This window comes from Acaromyces ingoldii (assembly GCF_003144295.1).
Source record: "Acaromyces ingoldii strain MCA 4198 unplaced genomic scaffold FA10scaffold_2, whole genome shotgun sequence".
In the NCBI taxonomy this organism is placed as follows: domain Eukaryota; kingdom Fungi; phylum Basidiomycota; class Exobasidiomycetes; order Exobasidiales; family Cryptobasidiaceae; genus Acaromyces; species Acaromyces ingoldii.
In genome coordinates, this window is record NW_020290248.1 from 1,731,680 (window position 1) to 1,753,006 (window position 21,327).

At 56.0% G+C, this 21,327-nt stretch overlaps 10 protein-coding genes across 10 annotated transcripts; 4 read left to right on the forward strand and 6 right to left on the reverse strand.

Annotated features, from left to right (window-relative positions):
• Window positions 1-227: 227 nt before the first annotated feature.
• Window positions 228-2,779, reverse strand: FA10DRAFT_292569 (hypothetical protein; the record flags this gene model as incomplete). The annotated part of the gene is made up of 7 exons (XM_025524400.1): window positions 2,088-2,779; window positions 1,603-2,048; window positions 1,338-1,371; window positions 1,234-1,269; window positions 1,061-1,170; window positions 498-1,006; window positions 228-433 (listed from the first exon to the last, which is right to left on the reverse strand). Exons 1-7 carry the CDS (start codon window positions 2,751-2,753, stop codon window positions 228-230), a joined length of 2,007 nt encoding a protein of 668 aa, XP_025378946.1. The 5' UTR covers window positions 2,754-2,779.
• Window positions 2,780-3,115: 336 nt separating this feature from the next.
• Window positions 3,116-4,620, reverse strand: FA10DRAFT_259076 (hypothetical protein; the record flags this gene model as incomplete). Its single annotated transcript, XM_025519946.1, has 3 exons — window positions 3,116-3,159; window positions 3,290-4,382; window positions 4,450-4,620. 3 exons carry the CDS (start codon window positions 4,618-4,620, stop codon window positions 3,116-3,118), a joined length of 1,308 nt encoding a protein of 435 aa, XP_025378947.1.
• A 963-nt stretch (window positions 4,621-5,583) lies between these two features.
• FA10DRAFT_239268 (histone-fold-containing protein) lies at window positions 5,584-6,308 on the reverse strand. The gene is made up of 2 exons (XM_025519177.1): window positions 6,248-6,308; window positions 5,584-6,183 (listed from the first exon to the last, which is right to left on the reverse strand). Exon 2 carries the CDS (start codon window positions 6,180-6,182, stop codon window positions 5,760-5,762), a length of 423 nt encoding a protein of 140 aa, XP_025378948.1. The 5' UTR covers window position 6,183; window positions 6,248-6,308; the 3' UTR covers window positions 5,584-5,759.
• A 361-nt stretch (window positions 6,309-6,669) lies between these two features.
• On the forward strand, window positions 6,670-7,401 carry FA10DRAFT_265593 (histone-fold-containing protein). Its single transcript, XM_025521129.1, has one exon. The coding sequence runs from the start codon at window positions 6,784-6,786 to the stop codon at window positions 7,177-7,179; it is 396 nt and encodes a 131-aa protein (XP_025378949.1). The 5' UTR covers window positions 6,670-6,783; the 3' UTR covers window positions 7,180-7,401.
• Window positions 7,402-9,342: 1,941 nt separating this feature from the next.
• Window positions 9,343-10,208, forward strand: FA10DRAFT_265594 (hypothetical protein). Its single transcript, XM_025521130.1, has 3 exons — window positions 9,343-9,525; window positions 9,598-9,836; window positions 9,911-10,208. Exons 1-3 carry the CDS (start codon window positions 9,366-9,368, stop codon window positions 9,932-9,934), a joined length of 423 nt encoding a protein of 140 aa, XP_025378950.1. The 5' UTR covers window positions 9,343-9,365; the 3' UTR covers window positions 9,935-10,208.
• FA10DRAFT_265595 (sure-like protein) lies at window positions 10,029-11,257 on the reverse strand. Its single transcript, XM_025521131.1, has 3 exons — window positions 10,432-11,257; window positions 10,267-10,372; window positions 10,029-10,210 (listed from the first exon to the last, which is right to left on the reverse strand). The coding sequence occupies exons 1-3, from the start codon at window positions 11,200-11,202 to the stop codon at window positions 10,122-10,124; spliced, it is 966 nt and encodes a 321-aa protein (XP_025378951.1). The 5' UTR covers window positions 11,203-11,257; the 3' UTR covers window positions 10,029-10,121.
• A 149-nt stretch (window positions 11,258-11,406) lies between these two features.
• FA10DRAFT_284679 (hypothetical protein) lies at window positions 11,407-13,640 on the forward strand (the record flags this gene model as incomplete). The annotated part of the gene is made up of 3 exons (XM_025523937.1): window positions 11,407-11,761; window positions 11,823-12,233; window positions 12,286-13,640. 3 exons carry the CDS (start codon window positions 11,407-11,409, stop codon window positions 13,638-13,640), a joined length of 2,121 nt encoding a protein of 706 aa, XP_025378952.1.
• A 182-nt stretch (window positions 13,641-13,822) lies between these two features.
• On the forward strand, window positions 13,823-15,644 carry FA10DRAFT_74719 (dihydrolipoamide succinyltransferase). Its single transcript, XM_025525678.1, has 6 exons — window positions 13,823-14,061; window positions 14,131-14,319; window positions 14,395-14,473; window positions 14,542-14,642; window positions 14,779-15,390; window positions 15,470-15,644. The coding sequence occupies exons 1-6, from the start codon at window positions 13,951-13,953 to the stop codon at window positions 15,596-15,598; spliced, it is 1,221 nt and encodes a 406-aa protein (XP_025378953.1). The 5' UTR covers window positions 13,823-13,950; the 3' UTR covers window positions 15,599-15,644.
• On the reverse strand, window positions 15,633-16,942 carry FA10DRAFT_265597 (hypothetical protein). Its single transcript, XM_025521132.1, has one exon. The coding sequence runs from the start codon at window positions 16,710-16,712 to the stop codon at window positions 15,690-15,692; it is 1,023 nt and encodes a 340-aa protein (XP_025378954.1). The 5' UTR covers window positions 16,713-16,942; the 3' UTR covers window positions 15,633-15,689.
• A 280-nt stretch (window positions 16,943-17,222) lies between these two features.
• Window positions 17,223-20,567, reverse strand: FA10DRAFT_278495 (DUF221-domain-containing protein). Its single transcript, XM_025523461.1, has 4 exons — window positions 20,127-20,567; window positions 19,911-20,040; window positions 19,413-19,850; window positions 17,223-19,324 (listed from the first exon to the last, which is right to left on the reverse strand). Exons 1-4 carry the CDS (start codon window positions 20,366-20,368, stop codon window positions 17,483-17,485), a joined length of 2,652 nt encoding a protein of 883 aa, XP_025378955.1. The 5' UTR covers window positions 20,369-20,567; the 3' UTR covers window positions 17,223-17,482.
• Between the last annotated feature and the right edge of the window lie 760 nt (window positions 20,568-21,327).

Below are 21,327 nucleotides of genomic sequence, written 5' to 3' on the forward strand. Positions count from 1 at the left end.
GTCAGGGTTCATTCGGACTCATTTCATCGTGTTGGCGTAGCTTGATGTCATCGCTGCTGACGCTGACGCTCTCTCCCATCTCTAGACCAATGTGAAAAATTGCTGATCTGTTTGGCAGCCTTCGTTCCCTCTGTCCACACCCATCTTTCGACGCGCGGAAGAGGAAAGCCACGGCAAAAGTCAATAACTGCAAGCAGGTGGAGGGAGCCAAGAACGAAGATCTCTCTTCAGTCATTGCGCAGGCAGGCACTACGCACGCGACCTGCCAGATTCGCAAATCGCATTCCGTCGGCTCTTGTGAACCGCTGTCGCTGTGGCGGGAACTGCGGTGGCGGTCTCACATCGCCTCGGGGAGTTGGAGCTGCGGTAGTCTTCTCGTGCGACAAGACGGAGGTTGGGGCAGTCCTTGACTGCGTGACTCCTTCCTGGGCAGCTATTACATGTGTTGTTAGGGCACAGCTCTTTGGCATGCTGGGCCCCGTTATGGCAGAACCCACAGAAGTAGGGTCGACCTGGATAATCAATCCTGACAATTGGCATGTCTGTCTTGGGCTTGAGCCAGCCTGGCACCAAGGCAGGGCTGGTCTGGGGGATGTCAACACAGACCTTAATCTTGGCGCAAGGAGAGTCCTGCAACGTGCTGTTGATCATCACCCTCAGGTGTTGCCTCCAGACACCACGGAGCTTGCTGCCAGGGATGCGCAGGAGGACGCCGCCGACAACATTAAGGATGTCATCTTTGTTCAGGCTGAACGGGTGCTTGCGATCAGCATCCTCTTGGAGACACAGCTCCAAACCCATTGTGTCCTCTTCGAGCCGAGGCCCAGAGGCGTGGTGCCGAAGCGTGACCTGGTCGCCCTGGTCCTCAAAGCTGATGTCACCGCTTGCTTCGATTTTGGACGCCAGAGTGGGGTTGCTGCAGACCACCGTGACTGCAGGGCGGCCTCCTTTGACTCGGAGGGACACACCCGGGGCAGGCGAGGTTGGCGAGAGCAGGGCGGCGAGGCTGGAGATGGCCATTTGTGTAGCAGTCTCAGTCACCTTTTTCGTTGCGACGTACTCGAGGCAATTGCGCCCGAGATACTGGGGGAGATTCTTTGCGGATGGGCAATCAATAAGGGTGACATCGCCCTTGTCGTATAGGGGGAGGAAGACCTGATTCTGACTTTGCTGTTTGGTGTTGTCATAAAGTGGTTGGGGCTCTTCCGCATTCCTTGGTCAAATGACCAATACCTTGGCGGGAGAAGCAGTGGCCACCAGGACAATGAGCTGGAGGTGTATGTAGTTGCTGCGGCAGAGCCCACAGAAGGATGGATGACAAGGATAATCTATCTTACAGAAAGGTACATCACTCTGGAGTCTGGGCTTATTCTACACTGGGATCAAGTTCTAGAAGGAGGGTGGTGCACAAATTGCAGGAAACACCAGCAAATCGATTTCTGTTTTCAAAAGGAGCCTAGCCAAAGAGGCCCGCCACGGATCAACGGCGCTCGACACGCCGGCCCTTGTACGGACACTCCTTGGCCAGGTGGCCGGAGCCTTGACACGAAAAACAATGTTGGCTAGGACAGTGAGCTATGGGATGTATACTGTTGTACTTACAGAACCCACAGAAGGAGGGGCGCCCTGGGTAATCCACCTTGCATATTGGCTTGTCGCTGCTTGGTTTTTGGTTTTATCCACCCCAGGATCAGGGAGCGAGAGGAAAGAGGTACTTCCACACAAGCAATAGCTCGAGCCTGGGAGACGTCATTCAACATCTCCCGCCAGGCACCTTTGAGTCTGCCGCCGGGGATGAGACTGACAACCTTCTGAACAAAGTGCAGCATTTCTGCCGCGGTCAGCAGTTTGTGGTTGCGCTTGCCCATTTCAGGGAGCCAGTAGATTTCGATGCCCATCCACTTAGGGTGCACTCTGGACCCCGCAGCCAGAAGCTTAAGCTCGATGGTATCTGCAACTTTTGATGGGTCGGCGGCGGCAGCAACAGCGGCAGCATGGGCCTTGCCCTTTTTGTGTTCCACGACGGCTCGAGCAAGATCCCCTTTTTCCTTGGAAGATAGTGTGACGATTGTATCTCCCTATGGCACAAGGGCTGTAGCTGACTCCGGGTTGCGGCAGCCGACGACAACAACGATGCCCTTCCCTTTCCCTTGGATGGTGGCTGGAGGAGAGTAGTTGAAACCTCTGCTGATCATGAAATCTTTAAAGTGCCGCTGGGCAACGGATGTGTCGATGAAGCACTTTGGTTGATATTCCAACGTGTTGGATGTGAGATAGTGAGGTAAGGTCTTCGGGCTTGGGCAGTCGACATAAGGCAGGACGGAAGGTGTCCAGATGCACTCATGAGTGCTTTGTGTCCTGGAAAGGACGACCTCTGGTCGCTCCCCCTCGTTGCCAGAGAGTTCGTCATCCGAGTCAAAGTCTGCGTCACCGTTCTCTGCACCGGCGGCTGGTGGAGGCTGCGCAGGATCAATCTGTATGGGTACATGCGCTGATGCTGATGCTGTTGCCGGCGCGGTCATTGGCGCGGGCACTGGCACGGGCACTGGCTGTGGCGTCGTCGTAATGAAAGGGGTCGGTGCAGCCATGGCCTGAAGAGGTTGTGATAAGCCTGTAGTGGACGGCCACGAGGGAGGCGGCCAGTGGGTCCATCCACTGGTGAAATCGTGGACAGGAGCACCAATTGGAGGCAAGCGAATAGTAGGAGCCCTGGCAATGAGTCCCTCGGTCATGCCATCACTGGAGAGTTCCATGGCAGGCAGAGTGCTTCAGTGATCTCCTATTCCCGCTGGGTCGATTGTGACTGTCTTTTTGTGTTCTATCATTGCATGGGCAATGTCTCCCTCTCTTCTCGAGTTTAAAGTGACAACCATATTGCCCTATTGGATTAGGGCAGAGGCAGAGTGCAGGTTGCAGCAACTCATGCTGAGCCATCCTGATTCTCATGGAGAGTCAAGGCCACCTGATTTTCTGTGGGTATGTAAAGACAACCCGATAATATCCCTTTCTCGGTGTCCTTCAAACAGATGCTTCGCTTGTCAAGCAGTGGACCATCAGTCCCGCAACTGTTCACACAGTGGCAGACTACATAGAGGAAGTTGGTGATCAGGGTGGCTCAGTGTGCCTGCATTTGCATGTAGAAGTTTGGAAGTACTTTGGCTGGACTGATAGTATACAAGGGAATATAGTCGGAGATCTAGATGGTCTGAGTTCTGGATGTGTCGGCGCTTGAAGAGACATATACAGGAGTTCGAAAGGCGATAAGGAGAGAATGAGGAAAGGCGCCCACGGAGGCCGGAAATTTCCACGTCTCCGTCCACGGCCTCGACCTCGGCCCGTTTCTCGACTACCCTCCTTTGCAAGCATTGAGCACTCATGTGTGTTTTGCTGGAGCAATGCTCGCATGACAGCGAAGGGCACAGGTTCCTCGTGTGCAGGCTGTAGTTCTTGCAATGTCCGCAAAAGGATCGACGACCTGCGTACTCGAGCTTTGCTACTGGCTTGGGCATGGGAGGGATAAGGTATCCTGGAAGATCAAGTTGGTGTTCCAACGAGATCTTCAAGCAGGCGAATATGCTGAGGAGCGGGGTCTCTCTTCCGTCGACCACTCGGACCTGTCTCCACGCCCCCAGTAAGGTACCTCCGTAGTTGGCTGCCACCGTTTTTGGGGCTCGGACCAGGTCCGTGTCGGGTAGATGAATTGCTGACTCTCGCTGCGCATCTTGTTGAAAGACAAATTCGATGGTGATGACGTCCGGTGTGTGTGCTGGTCCTCGTGCTGAGAACGAGAGCTGTCCTCCCGGGACATCGACAATCTTGGTCTTGGACAGGGCTTTTGCAAAGGTGATCCCCTCTGCCCCGCAGGCTACTATCACCCTCTTGTCGTTCTTTCCCCTGGCCCGAAAGTGAATGGGCGGTGACGAGATGGTCGATGCTGCTTGCTGTTGCTGCTGTCCTTGCCAGAAAGCGTCCAGGGTCCGCTGAACGTCTGTCTCCGAGAGGGTGTGTGGGACCATCTGCAACTCCACATCGTGCTTTGTCAGGTGCTGGGGGAGGCGCTTTGTGGAAGGGCAGTCGAGGAAGTCTTGGATTGGCCCTTCCGGCAGCATGGACGAGCTGGAACTTTGACGTTTCCGATGGCATCGACTGAACGGCCCGACGAGTCGGATGGTCCGAGTTCCATCACTCTTTGCCTTTCTTCGTCCTCTGATCGATCGAGGGCAACGACGGCGAAGCCGTCGTTGCGGTTTCGTGGACCATCTCACGACCGAGGAGTTGCCTGGGCGAGCCAGATTGTTCTGGGTCGAGATCTTCATCGATGCTGGATCGCTCCATCGAGTACCATCGGCTTGGCCGAAGGTAATCTTCAAGTCCTGCAACGACTACGGGCGCCGAAAGAATCAGTTCCTCACCTGAGCGACGGCCAATGTTCAATATTTGTGGACTCACCAACTTCGTTGCTAGTCGGAGAACGACCTGGCTGGGTTGACGCTGTTGACGCTGCTGACCCAGCCCGGAGAGCCGTCTTTTCTTCGCCGAAGGTGTTAAGTCCCTCTTTGACGTATCTGCCGTCCCGCTTGTTGAGTGGGTGGGACTAGCTAGTTGATGAGAATGAGGCATCGCGATAGAAGTTTGCCTCGATGGTAAGGAGGGGTTCGAGAGAAAGAGAGAGGCGATGGAGTGGGTGATGATGAAGGGGGAGGTTGCGCGGTCGAAGGGTCCTCATATACGGAGAGCGAGGGTACGCCCACTACGGTCTTTTTAGACCCTTTGCGAGCTGGGGTCTACAGTCCCCTCGGAATTCCTCTGTTTGCCGGTCTGCGCGGTGCCGATGACCGTCTCCGCCCATCTTGCCAGCTCCTGGCCGTCGTGTCTTGAAACTGGGTTTTCCTTTAAACCCCTCGTATCTTTCCCTCCCCTGTGCTTGCTGACTGCAGAGGTAGTTCTACCTTTTGCCTGCGTGCATCCTCGTCGCCTGCAAGGCCTGACTCAGCGGGGCTATGACATCCATACTCGGTCCGTGCCGTTTGTGCACAGCTTGCAGCCGTGCCGGGAGCTAGCCCCGTCCCTTCTCCCTGTGTCCAAGTATGCAGGTCTTCGTTTCTTACGCTCTTCCTCGGAGCCGAGAGGCAGCATCCTTGTTTACCTCGCCTAGAAGCCACGCCGTTGTCTTCCTTTTGCTCCTCTCAGCTTCTGCCACTTTCATTGAGTACGGGTATTACGGCTCTTTTTTTTTTATTTTCGGCTGTGCCCCGTCCCTCTGACTGAGTGCAGATGTGCATTCGACGCTGGGCCATGGCGGCTGCTCTCTGGGCAGAGGGATCTACATTGACTCCTCCCTCCTCCCCCCCCCCCCCGGAGGGGGGGGTCTCGATCCCTCTGCCCAGAGAGCAGCCGCCATGGCCCAGCGTCGAATGCACATCTGCAACTCGATTTAATCAAATCCTCGTATAGACTCGACAGCCTCACACCCAGCAGGATGCACCTGTCTCAAGCAATCCACGATCTCGGCGAAATAGACGGACGCGAATCAATCACGAAGAACTGTGACTCTCACGCACATCACACTCGAGACAAAAGGACGGAGAAATCGGATCTGTTACGATAGTACAAGGCTCATGGCCGTAGAGAGGGTACACGCCATATCTAGTGTTGACAGAGGGCATAGAAGAGTATATCGGGGTGTCTTCGCGAGCCGATTCCGAGGAATCCGAGCTTCTCGGCCCCGTCGTCGACGTTGAAGGTGACGAATTCGTCGCTTAACGGCTCGACGAAAATTTGGTCACGGACTTGGTCCCCTCGGAGATGGCATGCTTGCTCAGCTCACCGGGCAGGATCAGGCGAGCGGCAGTCTGGATCTCGCGCGAGGAGATCGTGCTGCGCTTGTTGTAGGCAGCAAGCTTGGAAGCCTCCGAGGCAAGGCGCTCGAAGACATCCTGGACGAAAGAGTTAAGGATGGCCATGGCCTTGTTGGAGATACCAGTGTCGGGGTGGACCTGCTTAAGGACACGGTAGATGTAGGTGGAGTAGGTCTCCTTCCTGACCTTGTTGCGCTTCTTCTTGTCGCCGCTCTTGGAGGTCGACTTGGAAGTCTTCTTGGCAGCCTCAGGGGCCTTGGCGGGGGCCTTGCCGGCCTGAGAAGAGGGAGCCTTGGAGGCGGTGGAAGCTGGCTTAGGACCCATTCTGCATGGTGGAAGGAAGAGATGAGCGATCCTGCTGCTGATCTGTGTGCGGGAAGGGTACTCACGTTGATGAAGTGTGGGGTGGAGGTGGTTCTGGTAGACAGAAAAGGTTTGGTGATGGTGGATGGAGAAAGTAGATGTCCGAGCAGTCGGTTGTCTTTAAGAACGTCGCGGGCCCGATGAGTGTTTGCCGTCTGGGCGCCGCGCCCGCCCGCTCTGGCGCGGAAAATGAAGGGCAACGACATTTTCCAAGTCAGCGCGTTGCTTTCGAAGAGCGATTCATAGCGCGTCTCTAGAGGGTGCTGACGTCGGATTTTGGGCTAGTTTTCTAAGAGAGACGCGCCCTGGAGAGCGAATGCTGACGTCGGATTTGCTGAGTTTTCTGATCAAAAATTCAACGCGTCTGAAGGAAACGGAGCGGGCCGCACGAATTCAACATCAGCGCCCTGCATTGACGTGCCGCTTGCACCCCGACGCCGTTACTCAACTCTCGAGGCCTTCAAAAAGAAAGCATCGGCGCAGCCTCCCTCTCTCCTCCTTCCACCCATCAGCTTTACCACACACAAACCAACCTCACCACCCCCACACTACCAAAACAACAATGTCTTCTGGCGGCAAAGGCGGCAAGTCTGGCGGCGACAGCAAGTCGCAGTCGCGTTCGGCCAAGGCTGGTCTCCAGTTCCCGGTCGGCCGTATCCACCGTCACCTGCGCAAGGGCAACTACGCCCAGCGTGTTGGTGCTGGTGCCCCCGTCTACCTCGCTGCTGTCCTTGAGTACCTCGCAGCCGAGATCCTCGAGCTCGCTGGCAATGCCGCGCGCGACAACAAGAAGAGCCGTATCATTCCCCGCCACCTCCAGCTCGCTATCCGCAACGACGAGGAGCTGAACAAGCTCCTGGGCGGCGTCACCATCTCGCAAGGAGGTGTGCTTCCGTTCATCCAAAGCGAGCTCCTTCCCGCCAAGTCCGGCAAGAAGACGAAGGCGTCGCAGGACTAAATGCAGGATACAAGGACGAACACCGACCGGGGCACGAGCATTCGCGAAGCATACCGAGCGCTCGAGAAAGACACGCTCTTCTAGCCTCCTTCCAGGCCGGCCGTACCCTAGAATCCTGCAGATCCCTCCATCTCCCCAGGCCATTGAGCCACCTGTACCCCCAGCGCGACCTAGTCGCTTGTACCACTACTACCACCCTTGAATCTGATACTGGTCGAGACAGCCTTCTCATTGCTTGACGTGTACGGCTGTTCAGAAGCGAATATGCCTGCTTTTGCTCCTCCGCCGTTTCAGTTCATCTTCAGGCGGACGAGACGTTGCTCGATTTGTGCTGCTATTTGTCTACATCGCTTTGATCACCACTGCCAGTTGTCTACAAAATCGTCGGTGTCCATGTCACCAAAGACGTGGAACACACTTGTCACCGACCCATGGCAAGCTTCCCAGCCCGCTCTTCCGTAGCCAGAGCACCCCGTTCACCCACGAAACAGCTCCATCCTTCCCTACCAGCTTACAACGATGCTCCCTGACATTATGTGATGTCCCTGCTTCCACGGAGTGTACAGGTCTTTGCTCTTCGTCACACAAACCCGGAGCAACCATCCAAAAAGCGCACGACAAAAGAGAGGGAAAAAGAAGACATACAAAGAAAAGAGAACCGCCCCACAGACGAAGAGCAAAGACCTGTACACTCCGTGGAAGCAGGGACATCACATAATGTCAGGGAGCATCGTTGTAAGCTGGTAGGGAAGGATGGAGCTGTTTCGTGGGTGAACGGGGTGCTCTGGCTACGGAAGAGCGGGCTGGGAAGCTTGCCATGGGTCGGTGACAAGTGTGTTCCACTGGTAGACCGTGCTCAGCGTGGACAAAATAAAGCCTGGCACGGTGGCGGCGGAGCCGCCACCGTGCTATAGTCTTCGTCTTGATCTAAGGCATCTACGCATACAATGCACCGCAGACTCTTTCCCGGTTGCGGCCCCGTTATTCATCCCGCGAATATATCATCCTGTTCTCTGCTTCCTGAATATGCTAATTGCGGAAGTAGCCCAGAATGCAGACAATGCATTTCGAAGTGATCGCGATATGTTCCAACCACTCGCTTCGCGACCACATGTCCGCCGTCTTCGCGCTACATTCGCGAATTGCCTCCATTCCCCCCTCCTCCAGGTTCCGAGCAAGCATCGAGCATGAAATCAGCCAGTAGTAGTGATCTCGATACACTTCGAGAGCTACCTGCCGGAACCCTCGCGTCTCTATCCGTGTACCTGCTTTTCGGTATAAACACTGACCATTTTGTGCAAGTCATGTCAAGTTGAGAGTGTTTGTCACCGAGGACATCCTCCTTAGGGACAAGTGCACACAGCAACACTGAGTTCGTGACTCTGCCCGTGTCGCTTCTCTTCCACTGAGACTACGCCTTCGTCCATGCACCTCCCGCCAGTTAATTCAGACGCAACAATCTCATTATACCGAGCTCGCCCTACCAGCGACATTTTTCACGTTGTGGTGGGCCTGTCAAGCTTACGGGCAAATGAAGAGGTTACGAGTAAACGGGATATAAACCTGAAGGCAGGTTGCTCGAGCAGGTCGGACTTCGCAATCGATACCAACATCAACAAGGATTGTCGACATGAATAAAAAAATGGTGCAAGTGATCGAATTGACTAAAGTGCGATAAGAGCTGGGCCGTTCCTGCTGCGTGGACAAGTACGGCGCTGCGGCTTCAGTCGGGCCTCTTGTCGGCCTAAGCCATCCCTCCCACACTTGTCATCGTAACTTAAATAAGAAAAAAAAAAGGCGGCATGACCGCCAGCCTTGGCCCACGGTAATAACAACAAGTAGAGGACGGTCCACTCGAACACGAAGATCAGTCTCCATCTTGACCTCGCCGTACTACTGTGGCCCTGATGTATGCGTCTCTTATCGAAATTCGAGAAGAAAAAGTCTCATATCAAGCAAAGTGGTGTCTCTTTTTTGACACTGCGAGAAGCGACATGCTGCCGCAGGCCTTGTCAGTATCAGCGTTGGCGATCAGTGCACGCGTCGCGCAAGTGTTGGTCCGCGCGCGTCAAATTACAGCCAGCTTCCAAATTCGACTTTCGCAAAACCAGCAGCCTCCTCTCTTTTCTTTCTCTTGACCTTCTCCGGAGACGAGCCAACACCCAAGAAGAAAAGACATAGATAACATGGCGGACGCAAGCGAGACAAAGCAGGCGCTTGGCGGGGAGGGCGCCGTGACGAGCGAGACGCCCGTTGGGGCTGCTGCCGTGGCTGCTGCCAAGGGCGAGGGCGAGGCCGCCGCGTCGTCTGACAAGGGAAAGGGAAAGGCCAAAGCACAGGAGCCAGGTGCGCGTCGAGCTGAGAGTCGAGAGCTGTAAGAGAGATGCTGAGAAGAATGACTGACCACTCTGCCGGCAGAGGAAGACGAAGACGACGAAGACGAAGACTCTTCCTCGGATGAAGAAGAAGACGAAGACGAAGATGGAGATGACGAGGTTCTGGATGGCCTTGACCTCAACGACATCATCGCGCCCACATCGCGAAGGAGCGCTCGAAGCAAGAACATCGACTACTCTTCAGAAGAAGCCATGAAAAAGGCTGGCCTGGACCAGGGTGCCGGGGCCAGCGCTGAAGACGACGAAGAGGACGAGTTCAAGGTCAGAGACTTCTAATCCGCCCCTCACTTCTATCCTCTCCCACGATTAGCTGACGTAGGTCGACTTGGCGACAGGCTGACGAGGAGATGGAGGAGTAATGTCCTCCTTTGGCTGCAGCGTCCAAGTATCGCGAGACCCCGCTTACGCTCAAGTATTACACACATAGCGCAGAGAAGATCCAGCACAAAAGGCACATGCCATCTAATCTATCAGAGAAATAGCGACAAAATGGTCCATCTGTGCCCATTTGCGAGAGTGTCCGGTAGTAAGTCTAGAACAGCGGCTTCAATCGAGACACGAGACGAAGCCACTGAGCGTCTCGAGGAGCTGCTCCTGCTCATACGCGCTGGCATCGGGGCTGAAAGTCGTCGGAGCTGCGGGCGGGGGAGGAGTTAGCTTACATCATGCTCGCAGGGATGGATGAGCTCACCGAAAAGACTGATCGTGTTGGTGCAGCCATTATCGCCACGAATGACGCTGCTTTCTCTCGGCAGCTTGCAGCCCTTTGATCGCTGCTGGCCGCAGGTGCAAGCATCCTTGCATTGTCAAAGTCGTCAGCCACGTCTGGACTCTGTAGACCAATGCGTGTGCTCACCGGATTCCTTTCAAGGTTAGCCAAGAGTCTTGTGAGCACGAAGCGTGTGTCTTCCGCCCGGCAGCCCCTCTTCGGTGCCGAAGGGAAATTGACATTGAGACCAGTTGACTCGGGAAGGAGCATGTGATGAACGTCGGACTGTTGGTGCCTCTGTTGTTGCTGATGCAGTAGGAGCTGATCGACGACCTGAAAGGCGTATGCAGCATAGATGTTGGCCTGGTCTTCGGGCCCGCCAAGCTCGGTGTATGCTCGCTCGGTGAGGTTCCCAGCACTGAATGCGATTGCAGGAATACCTTGCTCGACGGCATATCGAGCGACATTGTACGTTCCACTCCAATAGATACTAAGTCCAACGTTGTTGCCCTGATTCGTTCCTGAGAGAATAAGGTCGGGCTTGCTGCCAAAGTATCGTGGACAGAGCTCCTCGAGACCGTACGCGATGCTCGAAACAGGCGTGGAGTTGACGTACCAGACGTGATCGTCTTTGGCATCGTGCCCTTCGGCGGGCGAGCCAGCCTTCACAAGACCGAACCCACCGTCCTTTTGCAGCGGCTTGGGCTCCCGACGTGTCGCGCCTGTCCCACTTTGATTGTCCACGGGTGCAGCGATCAAGGCATCGTGTCCGGCCTGCTTGGCGGCATGATAGAGAGCCCGGATGTTGGCGGTACCAAAACCGTCATCATTTCCGATCAGGATCTTGAGTGCATACGCGGGTGCAGCGAGCACGGTCGACACGAGCAGCAACGTCGCAAGCCGGAGAAACACCATCATCCTTGCACACTGCAGCCCCTGTCGACAGCCTACCGCCGATCTTCGTCGCGTCCCCCCAGCGTTGTTGGTGACACTTTTTTTTTTTTTTTTTGACCACAAACACGTGGAGGTACGAGGTGTTGTTCTCGTCAGCCATTGAACTCGCTCCCACCCATCGACCATCGCACGATGCCGAATCGCTGTGGGGACTGACGTGGTGGCGGCATGAGAAGCAGCGACTCGGGCAGCAGCGGCGCACAGGCGCCTCCAGAGGCTGGTCCATCGTCGAAGCCCTACGATGGTTCGCAGTTGCTGCCCCTTGAGACGCCCCTCGACGAGCCCTATCTCATCCCTCAAGAGACGGGCGGCGGCAGCAGCTACAACCGCCAAGACTACTTCGTACTCGATAGGCCAGAGCAAGCGGCCTGGCTAACATGCCATGATGCCTCTAGGATTGCGCTGGTTGATAACACGGGCGGATTAGCACTCTATGCGCACCGGCACAGACCGACGGTCTTTGCCCGCCTCGTCGGCCGCGTCATCGGGATAGAGGAAAAGGAGAAGAGGATCATCTGGCTGGGTGAGCTGCCTTATGACTGTGCCTATGTGTAAAGATACTGACGCTCATGTTACATCAACAGTCGATGATGGCAGCGCAGTCATTGCTGTCCACCACTACATGCAGCCCGATGAAGAGGTGGTCGAAAGCAGGGATTCAGACGAAGAGGCAGGGTTCAGCATGGCAAAGGGCAAGGGCAAGGGCAAGGGCAAGGCGAAGGTGGTAGAATGTGGGATTCCTCCCGAGTATGTGAGACCGGAGCCAGTTCGAGCACCTCGTCGTCCACCGAATCCTCGAGATGCGAGGAGAGCCATGGAAGAAGGCTGGTCCCGGGCTCGCGGCCTGCTGAGCTGCATCGACGTCGGTGTCCTTGTTCAAGTCATTGGCCGTATCAGGACTGGTCCTGGACGCGAAAGGATCGTGCTGGTAGAAAAGGCGTTGATAAAGGGACTTGTACAGAAACACTGGTACGGTCGGACCCAGGGCACGATAGGTGAGCGCTTGCCGGTCCGTCTGCTGTGAAGCGCCATCTGACGATTTTACAGAGATCCTGGAAGACCCTAACGACGAGCCCAGGCATATGCTTCGAGCACTGTACCTCTCGGCGACCGATTACTCCAAGAGGCCGTCGGCGCTGACACTAGAGGGCAACCAGGCAGAGGATGCCCGCATGCCCATGGGCGATTCGAGGACCCGCAACCGCTCGTATGAAGAAGTAGAAGGACCCAAGAAGCAGTGGGTGCTTCCGAATGAAGAGATTGTTGCGCAGCATCTGTCGCGGAAACGACTCGGTATGCCGAAGAGCGACAATTCCACCGCTGCCTCTGCACCCTTCACCGCTCCGAGACCGGCCGGAAACGACAAGATCATACGGTGTACAACGCCCGTGGAAGCCGACACAAATCGAGATATTCCTTCGCCCTCATCTTCTGGTCCCCCCTTACCTTCCTTCAGCCAGACGACCGGAACGCCGCGGCATCGTCGAAAGCTTCGCAGCTTTACCAAGCTGCCTGACGCAATGCTGACAGATGCCCTCTTCCGCATCTATGCACAAAAACACATCGTCGACTTTTGCAGTGGTGACGACGACGACGGCGACGACGGCGATGGTAAAGATGCGAATGGAACAGAAGTAATCACGGTATCGGATGATGAGGGCGAGAGGACGCCCAGAGCAACGGTTTCGAAGCGGCTGCCCCGCGACCCGCCCGCCTTTACCATGGCCTATCTGAGCAGGGTCGCCGACTTGCGTGGCTTTGCATTCCGGCTCGTGCGCCTCATCATCGAGAAAAGGGAGCGCAAAGAAGCTCGCGAAGCACGAAGGCGTGCTGCAAAAAGCTCGCTGTCTTCATCATCCGCCAGGATCATCAAGAGGAGCTATGTTGGGCGCGAAAAGGAAAAGCAAAAGGTCGAGCAGCTTTTCGCCTGGGCCATTCGCGCGATGGTAGCCGACGGCGTTATTGTCGTTGCTAGGCGTGGATCCCTGATCTGGGCGCCTCTCAATGGAGAGAAGCCACGGCGCACGGCTGACAAGCTTCGATTCGGACAATTGAACTGGAGCGAAGATGAAGACAGCGACAGCAGCAGCCTTGAAAGCGAGTCATCATCAGGCAGTCCGACACCCAGGAAGAAGGCTGCATCGCATCAAACAAGACAGGGTCATTCTAGGAGAACTACCTCAGCCGACGAGGTCGAAGCCTACCAGCTGGTCACGCCGCGACTGCTAGCGAGACCGCTGTGGAGTCTTCAGCAACGGGTTTCGACAACAGACGTTGACCTCCTTACAAGCCTCTTACGCTCTTCAGATGAGCGCTGGAGACGCATCAGCGAGACGAGCGTAGAGGATGCCCTGCCTTTCGCATTACAATACCGTCACCATTGCCATCACCGCGCAATCTAATAAGTGTACTCATAGCAATGTACTGTACTACTACCATAACAGCTTTCGTCAAGATGGCCCACCCATTCATCGAAAGAGAAGGGTTTGATTTAAAATCTGCCGTCGAATTAGCAATAGGAGGTGGCGCGTCATTCGAAAACAAACGAGGGTGAATTCGGCAAAAGAGAATCGGATCGGAGCGTCGGACGCCCTTCCAGTTGTCGTTTCTCCACGGCCTCACTTTTCCTTCTCACCTCTCCAGCTCTTCTTTTACCAACCCTTCCCTTGGACCTCGCCCCGCGACGTTAATTGCGTGGTTGTTTTGAAGAAGATGATGCTGCCTCGCCGGTGCCCCTCGGCAGCAACCAATGTGCTGCGTCGACAAGCCGCGCTGGTCCCTTCGTCCACCTCGAAGCGGACCCTGACGCTGTCTGCTTGCGCCGCCACCAATGCCGCCGCCGCTCGCCAGCCATCATCAGTTCCGGCCAGCCGTCGCGCTGCTGCTGCTGTTGCCACGCTGCCTGTGGCGCCCTTCAGCTCGCGTCGTGCGTTCCATGTCTCGCCCATTCACCTTGCAGAGACTGTCAAGGTCCCCCAGATGGCCGAGAGTATCACCGAGGGCACGCTCAAGCAGTGGAACAAGAAGAAAGGCGACTTTGTCAAGGCTGACGAGGAAGTCGCAACAATCGAGACTGACAAGGTGCGTCGTTTCTTCACTTTCCGTTCCTTTTCACACAAAAGGCTTGAAGATGGCTGATGTGGATGGGTCAAACAGATCGACGTGTCGGTCAATGCGCCTCAGTCTGGCACGATCGTAGAGACGCTGGCAAACGAGGAGGACACCGTCCAGGTCGGCCAGGAACTTTTCCGAATCGAGCCCGGCGAAGAGCCTGCCGAGGGCTCTTCCGGTGGAAGCGGCGAGGAGGAGAAGCCGTCCCAGGACCAGGACCAGGACAAGCAAAAGAAGGAGGAGGACCAGAGCAAGAAGGAGCAGGAGCAGAAGGAACAGGAGCAAAAACAGAAGCAAGAGCAGCAGAAGCAAGAGCAGTCTCAAGCACAGAAGAAGGAGAGCGACGGCGGCGACAAGAAGCCTTCCTCGTCTGGCTCTGGCTCGGGACAGCAGAAGCAGCAGAAGCCGCAACAGCAGCAGCAGCAGAAGCCCAACCAGGACTCGGCGCCTGCGCCTCATGGCTCGCGCGAAGAGCGCCGCGTCAAGATGTCGAGGATGCGCACGCGCATCGCTGAGCGTCTCAAGCAGTCGCAGAACACGGCTGCTTCATTGACGACGTTCAATGAGATTGACATGTCTGCGCTCATGGCCTTCCGCGCTCGCCACAAGGACCGCCTGCTCAAGGAAAAGGGCGTCAAGCTTGGATTCATGGGCGCCTTTGCCAAGGCGAGCGCCCTGGCCCTCCAGGAGATTCCAGCGGCCAACGCCAGCATTGAGGGTGAAGGCCTGGGCGACACGATCGTCTACCGCGACTACGTCGACCTCAGCGTGGCTGTGAGCACGGACAAGGGCCTGGTGACGCCTGTTGTGCGCAACGTTGAAGGCCTGTCAATCATGGGCATCGAGGAGGCCATTTCGGACCTTGGCAAGAAGGCCCGCGACAACAAGCTCACCCTCGAAGACATGGCCGGCGGCACCTTCACCATTAGCAACGGCGGTGTCTTTGGAAGCTTGTTCGGAACGCCTATCCTCAACCTGCCTGGATCGGCTATCCTGGGCATGCACGCCATTAACCAAAAGCCGTGGGTCGTCGGTGACAAGGTGAGTGTTCGACTTTGGAAACGAAAGGACCCGAGCTCGTATGAGTCTTTGTGATGCTGATTGAACTTTGCGATGACAGATCGAGCCGAGGCCCATCATGGTTGTCGCCCTGACGTACGACCACCGGCTGCTTGATGGACGAGAAGCCGTGACGTTCCTCGTCAAGCTCAAGCAGTACCTGGAGGACCCTGCGTTGATGGCCCTGTAGAATCTTTACCTCAAGCGATATTGTGCACACCAATGGGAAGACAGAGGGACAACGAGAAAGTGGTATTGCAAAGGACTGAGAAGCTGAAAGATCAGACAAGGGTGAGAAGGCAGGCGACGAGGAAAGCTGGAAGCAAGAGCAAAAATTGTATGGGCGAAGACAAAACGATGGCTGCGTCCGAAGTGGCTTCGTCGACGAGGGGTACTTGTGCGACGATGGTGTTATTGAGGCAAGCAAGGTAGGTCTGGTTGACGGCCGAAGGCAGTGGTGCTAGTGGCTGGTCAACCTCTGTGCTGTTGCCGTTGTCGCTGGTGATGTTGGGCTGGCCATTGTTGTAGCCATCGAGCATGAGCGCAAAGCTGGAGCCGCGGTAGTAGGCCACCGTCTGGTTGGGATTGAGGGTAAAGTTGGCAGCCAGTGGTTGCCGGACACCGCACTGAGCGACCAGTGTCTGGTAAACATCATCGACGGAGTTGAGGTCCGAAAACAACGCAAAGCTGTTGCCCGTCGCATTGTCAAACGGCGGAGTGAGCGTGTACTGCGTCATATTGCCACCTGGCCGATCCGAGGCCCGATCATCAAGCTCGCGCGACCCATAGTAGCCTGCGTAGCCGAAGCCTCCGAATGCGACTGGCCAGAAGATGAATGGGAAGCCAAGACCACCGACGGGTCCTGCGCGGGCGCCCCGAGAGGTGTAGCCGCTCGTATAGCCACTCCCGTAACCGCCACCACCTCCGTAGACGCCAGATCGCACTCCGCCACCGGCTTGTCTGCCCGTGAAGGCGCCGCTGGTGACAGTGTAAGGTGTGGAGACGCCACGGCCACCTCTCGTTCCGTACAGCGACGAACCGCCACTGACGGAGCCCGGCGTGAAACCCTTGGAGCCGCCGGTGGCCGTCCCAGTGCCCGTTTTCCCGCTACTGGAAGAGGAGGAGCCGCTGCTGCCAGTCCTGCCCCCGCTGCTACTGGAAGAAGAGCCGGAGCTGGACACTCCACCTCCTCGTCCACCGCCACCGCCGCCTCCTCGACGCGGTACGAGCCACGCGCCCTCGGAGCGCGAATATGGCTGGACGAGGCCGCCTGCCTCTCGCGAAAAGATGACTTTGTCGCCCATTTTGTCGTTTGTCAGATTCGTACTTGCTTCTGATTGTGTGAAGAAAGAGTTTATTCATGCGAGAGGAGAGCTGGCGCACATTATATAACCGGGTTGCCAAGGTCGGATGGTATTTTCCAAAGTGTGCGTACCTAAGGCTGTTCGGAAATTGGCTGCCCTTCCGCCCCACGCCGCGCGCCCCGCTCCGGCCTTATGGATTCCATGACCCTCGAAAACGAACGACGATCCATCTATACAGCTAGTAATATGCGTGCGCAGGCTGTGTTCTCGTCCCTGAATGCGCGCGCTAGCCTCTATTTTTCTACGTCATCGCATTCAACGCTCCAATTTCCACGCGGTCTACACGCATAGCCTTCGCAGTAGTCACTGCCTCGCCATCCCGCGCTATGGCTCATAATGATGGAATATAGACACAGCCTGCATTGCGATTTGCACTTCTGCGTGTAAACTAGGCGCCACGCTGCGCCATCGCCGAAAAGGGCCGAACATGACACAAAACAAGACAGCAGTCAGCTTTCGACATTATGTCCATCGTATTGAAGAGAGAACGGCCACTCGAGCAAGAAGTAGAGAACTTTTTACACAAGAGAATTAATAAAAGGAAGAAGGGAAGGGAGAAGACGTGAAATAAGTGGGAGAGGCGGAGAGAACGAGGGAAGAGTGGATAAAGAAGAGAAAGGGAGGGTAATAATGCAAAGCAAACTCAACAGAGGAAGAGAGCGGGAGTGGGCGGCGAGGGATTCAAAAGGAGTGTGAGGTAGTGGTGGAGATCACAGCAATGTCTCGCCGGGCGGAACAGTAGCGTCGGTGGTAAAGTTGCCCTTGGCATCAACGGCCGTGTCTCGGACCGTCGAGCGAAGGCCGTGCTGCTTGTTGGACTCGTTCTGCGCACGGCCAATGCCCCAAGAGTCGTTGGCAATCCAAATGTCGCGCTGCTGGTCCTTGAGAGCAGGAGCCGTAAAGGCTTCCATGGGGTCCTCTTCGTCGTCATGCTCGTTGGCAGTTTGCTCAACCGACAGAGTGGCATCGGTCTGGTGGCCATAGGCAGGAGCAGGCTTGCCATTGGTGCCAACCATCGACGAAGCTCCTTTGTCGACACGGTCCTCGCTGCCCAAGAGCGTCTTCTTGTCGCCACCCTCGGGCGTTCGGTCAGAGTAGGGTTGCTGGACCGTGTCGGCGGGCACGAGCGAGAGGGGCAGAGCGGTGTAGAGGGACTTGTAGGAGTCGTTGAAGAGGTACTGGAAGCCAATGACGATGACGATGAGGACGATCATGAATGCGCCCTCAGGAATTGCGGATTGAGAGCCCGTGTTGTCCTGCGAAAGGAAGAACAGAATGGCCATGATGACCATTTCCAGGTACATGGCTGCAAAAGTGAACGTGATGGCCTTGGGGAAGAAGAGGCCGGCCGTCTCGCTGGCGCCAGACATGTCGTAGACGTACAGGAAGCTGTACTTGTACATCAGCCAAAGGAGGAAGAAGGCAACCATGGCGAAGCCAGAGACGATTGGCGCGAGGATCATGTAGCCAATAGCAATGGCCGTCAGGAGCGTCGTGCTGGCAAAAAGGGTGCCCCACGCGACGGAGCTCATGTCGTTGTCGATGTGCCAGACCTTGCGGGGCGTCGATGAAAGGAGAGCCTTCTTGATGTAGTAGATGACCAAAGGTGCGATCTGGAGGAAGCCTGAGGCTGCGCCAGTAAGGCCCTGGAGGGCAATGTACGACAGGAAGAACGTCGAGGCGAGAGGAATCTTCTGAGCGAGCAACTGGGGCAATTGATCGGGGTGCGTGATGATGGGGACAATCTGGTCGATGCCGCTCGAGACACCCGAGATGATGGTCAGGATGAGGAAGTTCTGGATGAGCTGGAAGATTGCCATGCGGTCGAAGAGCGAGAGCTCCACGCCGGTCCTGGTAGGAATACCCGACGCGCGGCCAAGGAAACGGAGGAACATGACCAGGAGGATGTTGAGAACGGCGAGGAGTACCGTGGGCAGAACACCTTGAATGATACCAACGGGAACGCTCCCGATCTTGTTGAGCCAGCTCAGCCAGGACACCTTGGTGGAGAGACCTTGGACATTGGACACGATACCGACAAAGCCGGTGATGACGGTCCAGAAGATGACGATGGCAATCGTAATGGCCCAGCCAATGGCGGTTCGGATCTTGACGGCGTACGGGTTCAGGGTCAAGTTGGGCCAGATGACGTCGAGTGGGTGAGCCTCAACGTAGCGAGTGGCCATGCGGTAGGGCTCGTGGTGGGCGTGAGCCTTGACAGCCATGTGTGCGGCAATCTGCGTGTTGAAGAGAATGAAGGCAGCCGACGCGGGCTTGTACGTCTCGTAGTCGGTCGCCGCGTCGCCGCGCTTAGAGTCAATCTCCTTTGTCAATCGGGTGATCTCCTCCTGGCACCAAGGAATCGTCTCGACCTTTTCGCCAAAGCAACCCATGGCGCCGAGCTTGTGGGTAGGGCGCTCCTTCTTCGTCACATACTTGTCAGCCACGTCGAGATTCAGCTCCACGTCCTTGTCCGTAGAGACGCCCTCGACCTTGCCCTTCTTGACCTTCTTGGCGGCAATCTTGATGAGCTTGTTTTGAGCTCCTTCGAGCTGTTAGATGAGAAAAGGCGCCCCAGCAGGCTCAGATTGTGAGCAAATAGAAGACGTAGAGAGTTCGGACAGTACTCAAGTCGCTCACCTTGTTGGTCCACTTGGCGCGGTCCTCAGTGAGCTGGGGAAGCTCTCCCAGCTCGCGGTTGAGCCAGATCTTGGCAATACCGCCGGGGAAGTAGCCGTACATCTGCGAAAGCTTCTTTTCGCTGAGGTAATTGTTAGGGATACCCGTGATGAGAATGGTGCGAGCTTGGGCCGTGGCTGCGTGCTGGGGGCTCAACAAGAACTCCTGGCGGTGCTTGACAAAGGCGGAAGTAAAGCGGCGCATGACGTAAATGAACCAGAGGATGATAATCCAGTTGGCAAAGAGAACACCAATCAGGCGGTACTGCTCGTTCTGGAGCGCGCCAACATTGCCGTAGGTGAACATGTTGAAGCCTTTGTTGTTGACCGTAGAGTTGGCGCCGTAGAGGGGCAAGAGGAAGATCCAGGTGAAGATGAATGTGGGAACAAACATCCAGAGCTGGATGGGCAGGGATCAATACGCGAACGCTCGCACACACCCCTGCTCAGCAAAGCTCACCATCATCTCGAGGAAGGCAACGAACTGGTAGGCATCGAGACCATTCTTGTGCATGATTTCAATCGAGGGCGTGCGAATGTACTGGGGAATCCATCCAAAGAGCGAGTCGGGAAGCGCCTGGGTCCTCTCACTAAAGGTGGGCACATACGCGTGTTAGAAGGTCTGCCCAGAGATTCGCGCATCCACATCCACATCCGCGCATCCACTGCTACTCACGATTTCTTTCCCAGGTAGGTCTTGGGTCGGTACACCTTGCGGAAGCGAGGGCGGAGGATAAGGAAGGCGACGATCTCAACAGCAAAGATGATCAAGTTGAGAATGAGCGAGGAAATGACTGTGCTCGTCGAGTTGCTCGTCACATCGGTGCTCTGCGCCCTTGCCATTGGAGGGAGGAGCGATACGGCCATCGTCGCGACCAGAGGCCACCGAGCGATGGTGCTTTGGCGGGGGGCCGCCATCGTCAGATCAAGCTCGGAAAAGGAAGGTTGGTTGACGAAGGATGAAATGGATGATAGTCGTCGTCAAGAGAAGGAGAGTAGCTGAGGGGTTGATTGACCGATGCCTCTGATCGATGAATCCCTACGCACAGTAGTGTACCTACGACTATCCGTGGTTTTCATTAGTGCAGCGGAAGAAGAGGAATGTGACGAAAATTTTTAGCGCGCTTTTCCTACATCATTCAACGTCCGCCTCTCCCCCTGGGTGACGGTTTATTATCTAAAGGCAACCTGCCGATGACATCTAACCGGTCAGCCACAGTCCAGAGCATCGGCACCTTGACCACACTAGCTATATCTGAGCAGAGGCCGAGACCACGTCAGTCTTGGCCCCTACCCAGGCTCTACCCTTCAATTCTGTGTACGATTGAAGCCCCGCCATCACTGCCTCAATTCCATCTTCTTGTCCTCTCTTTGATGGCACCGCCTTGGAGACGCGACGCAAACAAAGAAGCAAAAGCCTCTGCACCGCAATCTCGAACAGCATTTCCCTTTCATCCATTCGGATGCGAGGAACATTCCGCTGCGCGGTAAGGGCCTACGCGTCATGTTTGCAATTGAGCAGTGGACAAACGTGAAGAAAAGAAATCAAAAAATCGTTGTCAAACGTCGTCACCCGCCTCGGCCCCGCAGCGAGACAGGGCAGGCCGGACACCGGCCAAAAGGGCATGATAGCGAGCAAGGACAACCGGCGATCTGAATCTCGCTCGAGGACAGAGCGAGAGATGTTCGAGCTGCGTGCTAGCGCGAGAGCGAATCGAAGTCTGTAGGCTCGGCGAAAAAGCCCAATTAATTAGGGATAAACGTCACACTGCTATCGCTACTATAGAGACCCCAATTAATGTCTGATCAGATCGAGGTATAGAGAGGCACTAGACTGCCAAGAGGCCACGTGGGCAGGCGGGAAGTAGAGATGCTGC

Excerpts from the sequence above, each read along its gene's own strand:
- FA10DRAFT_239268 (XM_025519177.1), bottom strand. The coding sequence starts at position 6,182 with ATGGGTCCTAAGCCAGCTTCCACCGCCTCCAAGGCTCCCTCTTCTCAG.
- FA10DRAFT_265593 (XM_025521129.1), top strand. The coding sequence starts at position 6,784 with ATGTCTTCTGGCGGCAAAGGCGGCAAGTCTGGCGGCGACAGCAAGTCG.
- FA10DRAFT_265594 (XM_025521130.1), top strand. The coding sequence starts at position 9,366 with ATGGCGGACGCAAGCGAGACAAAGCAGGCGCTTGGCGGGGAGGGCGCC. Across the intron at positions 9,526-9,597 it reads GGCCAAAGCACAGGAGCCAG|AGGAAGACGAAGACGACGAA; the intron begins GTGCGCGTCGAG and ends CTCTGCCGGCAG. Across the intron at positions 9,837-9,910 it reads ACGAAGAGGACGAGTTCAAG|GCTGACGAGGAGATGGAGGA; the intron begins GTCAGAGACTTC and ends ACTTGGCGACAG.
- FA10DRAFT_265595 (XM_025521131.1), bottom strand. The coding sequence starts at position 11,202 with ATGATGGTGTTTCTCCGGCTTGCGACGTTGCTGCTCGTGTCGACCGTG. Across the intron at positions 10,373-10,431 it reads CTAACCTTGAAAGGAATCCG|GATGCTTGCACCTGCGGCCA; the intron begins GTGAGCACACGC and ends TGACAATGCAAG. Across the intron at positions 10,211-10,266 it reads CAACACGATCAGTCTTTTCG|CTCCGACGACTTTCAGCCCC; the intron begins GTGAGCTCATCC and ends CCCCGCCCGCAG.
- FA10DRAFT_74719 (XM_025525678.1), top strand. The coding sequence starts at position 13,951 with ATGATGCTGCCTCGCCGGTGCCCCTCGGCAGCAACCAATGTGCTGCGT. Across the intron at positions 14,062-14,130 it reads TGACGCTGTCTGCTTGCGCC|GCCACGCTGCCTGTGGCGCC; the intron begins GCCACCAATGCC and ends GCTGCTGCTGTT. Across the intron at positions 14,320-14,394 it reads CAACAATCGAGACTGACAAG|ATCGACGTGTCGGTCAATGC; the intron begins GTGCGTCGTTTC and ends TGGGTCAAACAG.
- FA10DRAFT_265597 (XM_025521132.1), bottom strand. The coding sequence starts at position 16,712 with ATGGGCGACAAAGTCATCTTTTCGCGAGAGGCAGGCGGCCTCGTCCAG.
- FA10DRAFT_278495 (XM_025523461.1), bottom strand. The coding sequence starts at position 20,368 with ATGGCGGCCCCCCGCCAAAGCACCATCGCTCGGTGGCCTCTGGTCGCG. Across the intron at positions 19,851-19,910 it reads TTGCCTTCCTCGAGATGATG|CTCTGGATGTTTGTTCCCAC; the intron begins GTGAGCTTTGCT and ends CTGCCCATCCAG. Across the intron at positions 19,325-19,412 it reads GCGCCAAGTGGACCAACAAG|CTCGAAGGAGCTCAAAACAA; the intron begins GTGAGCGACTTG and ends CTCATCTAACAG.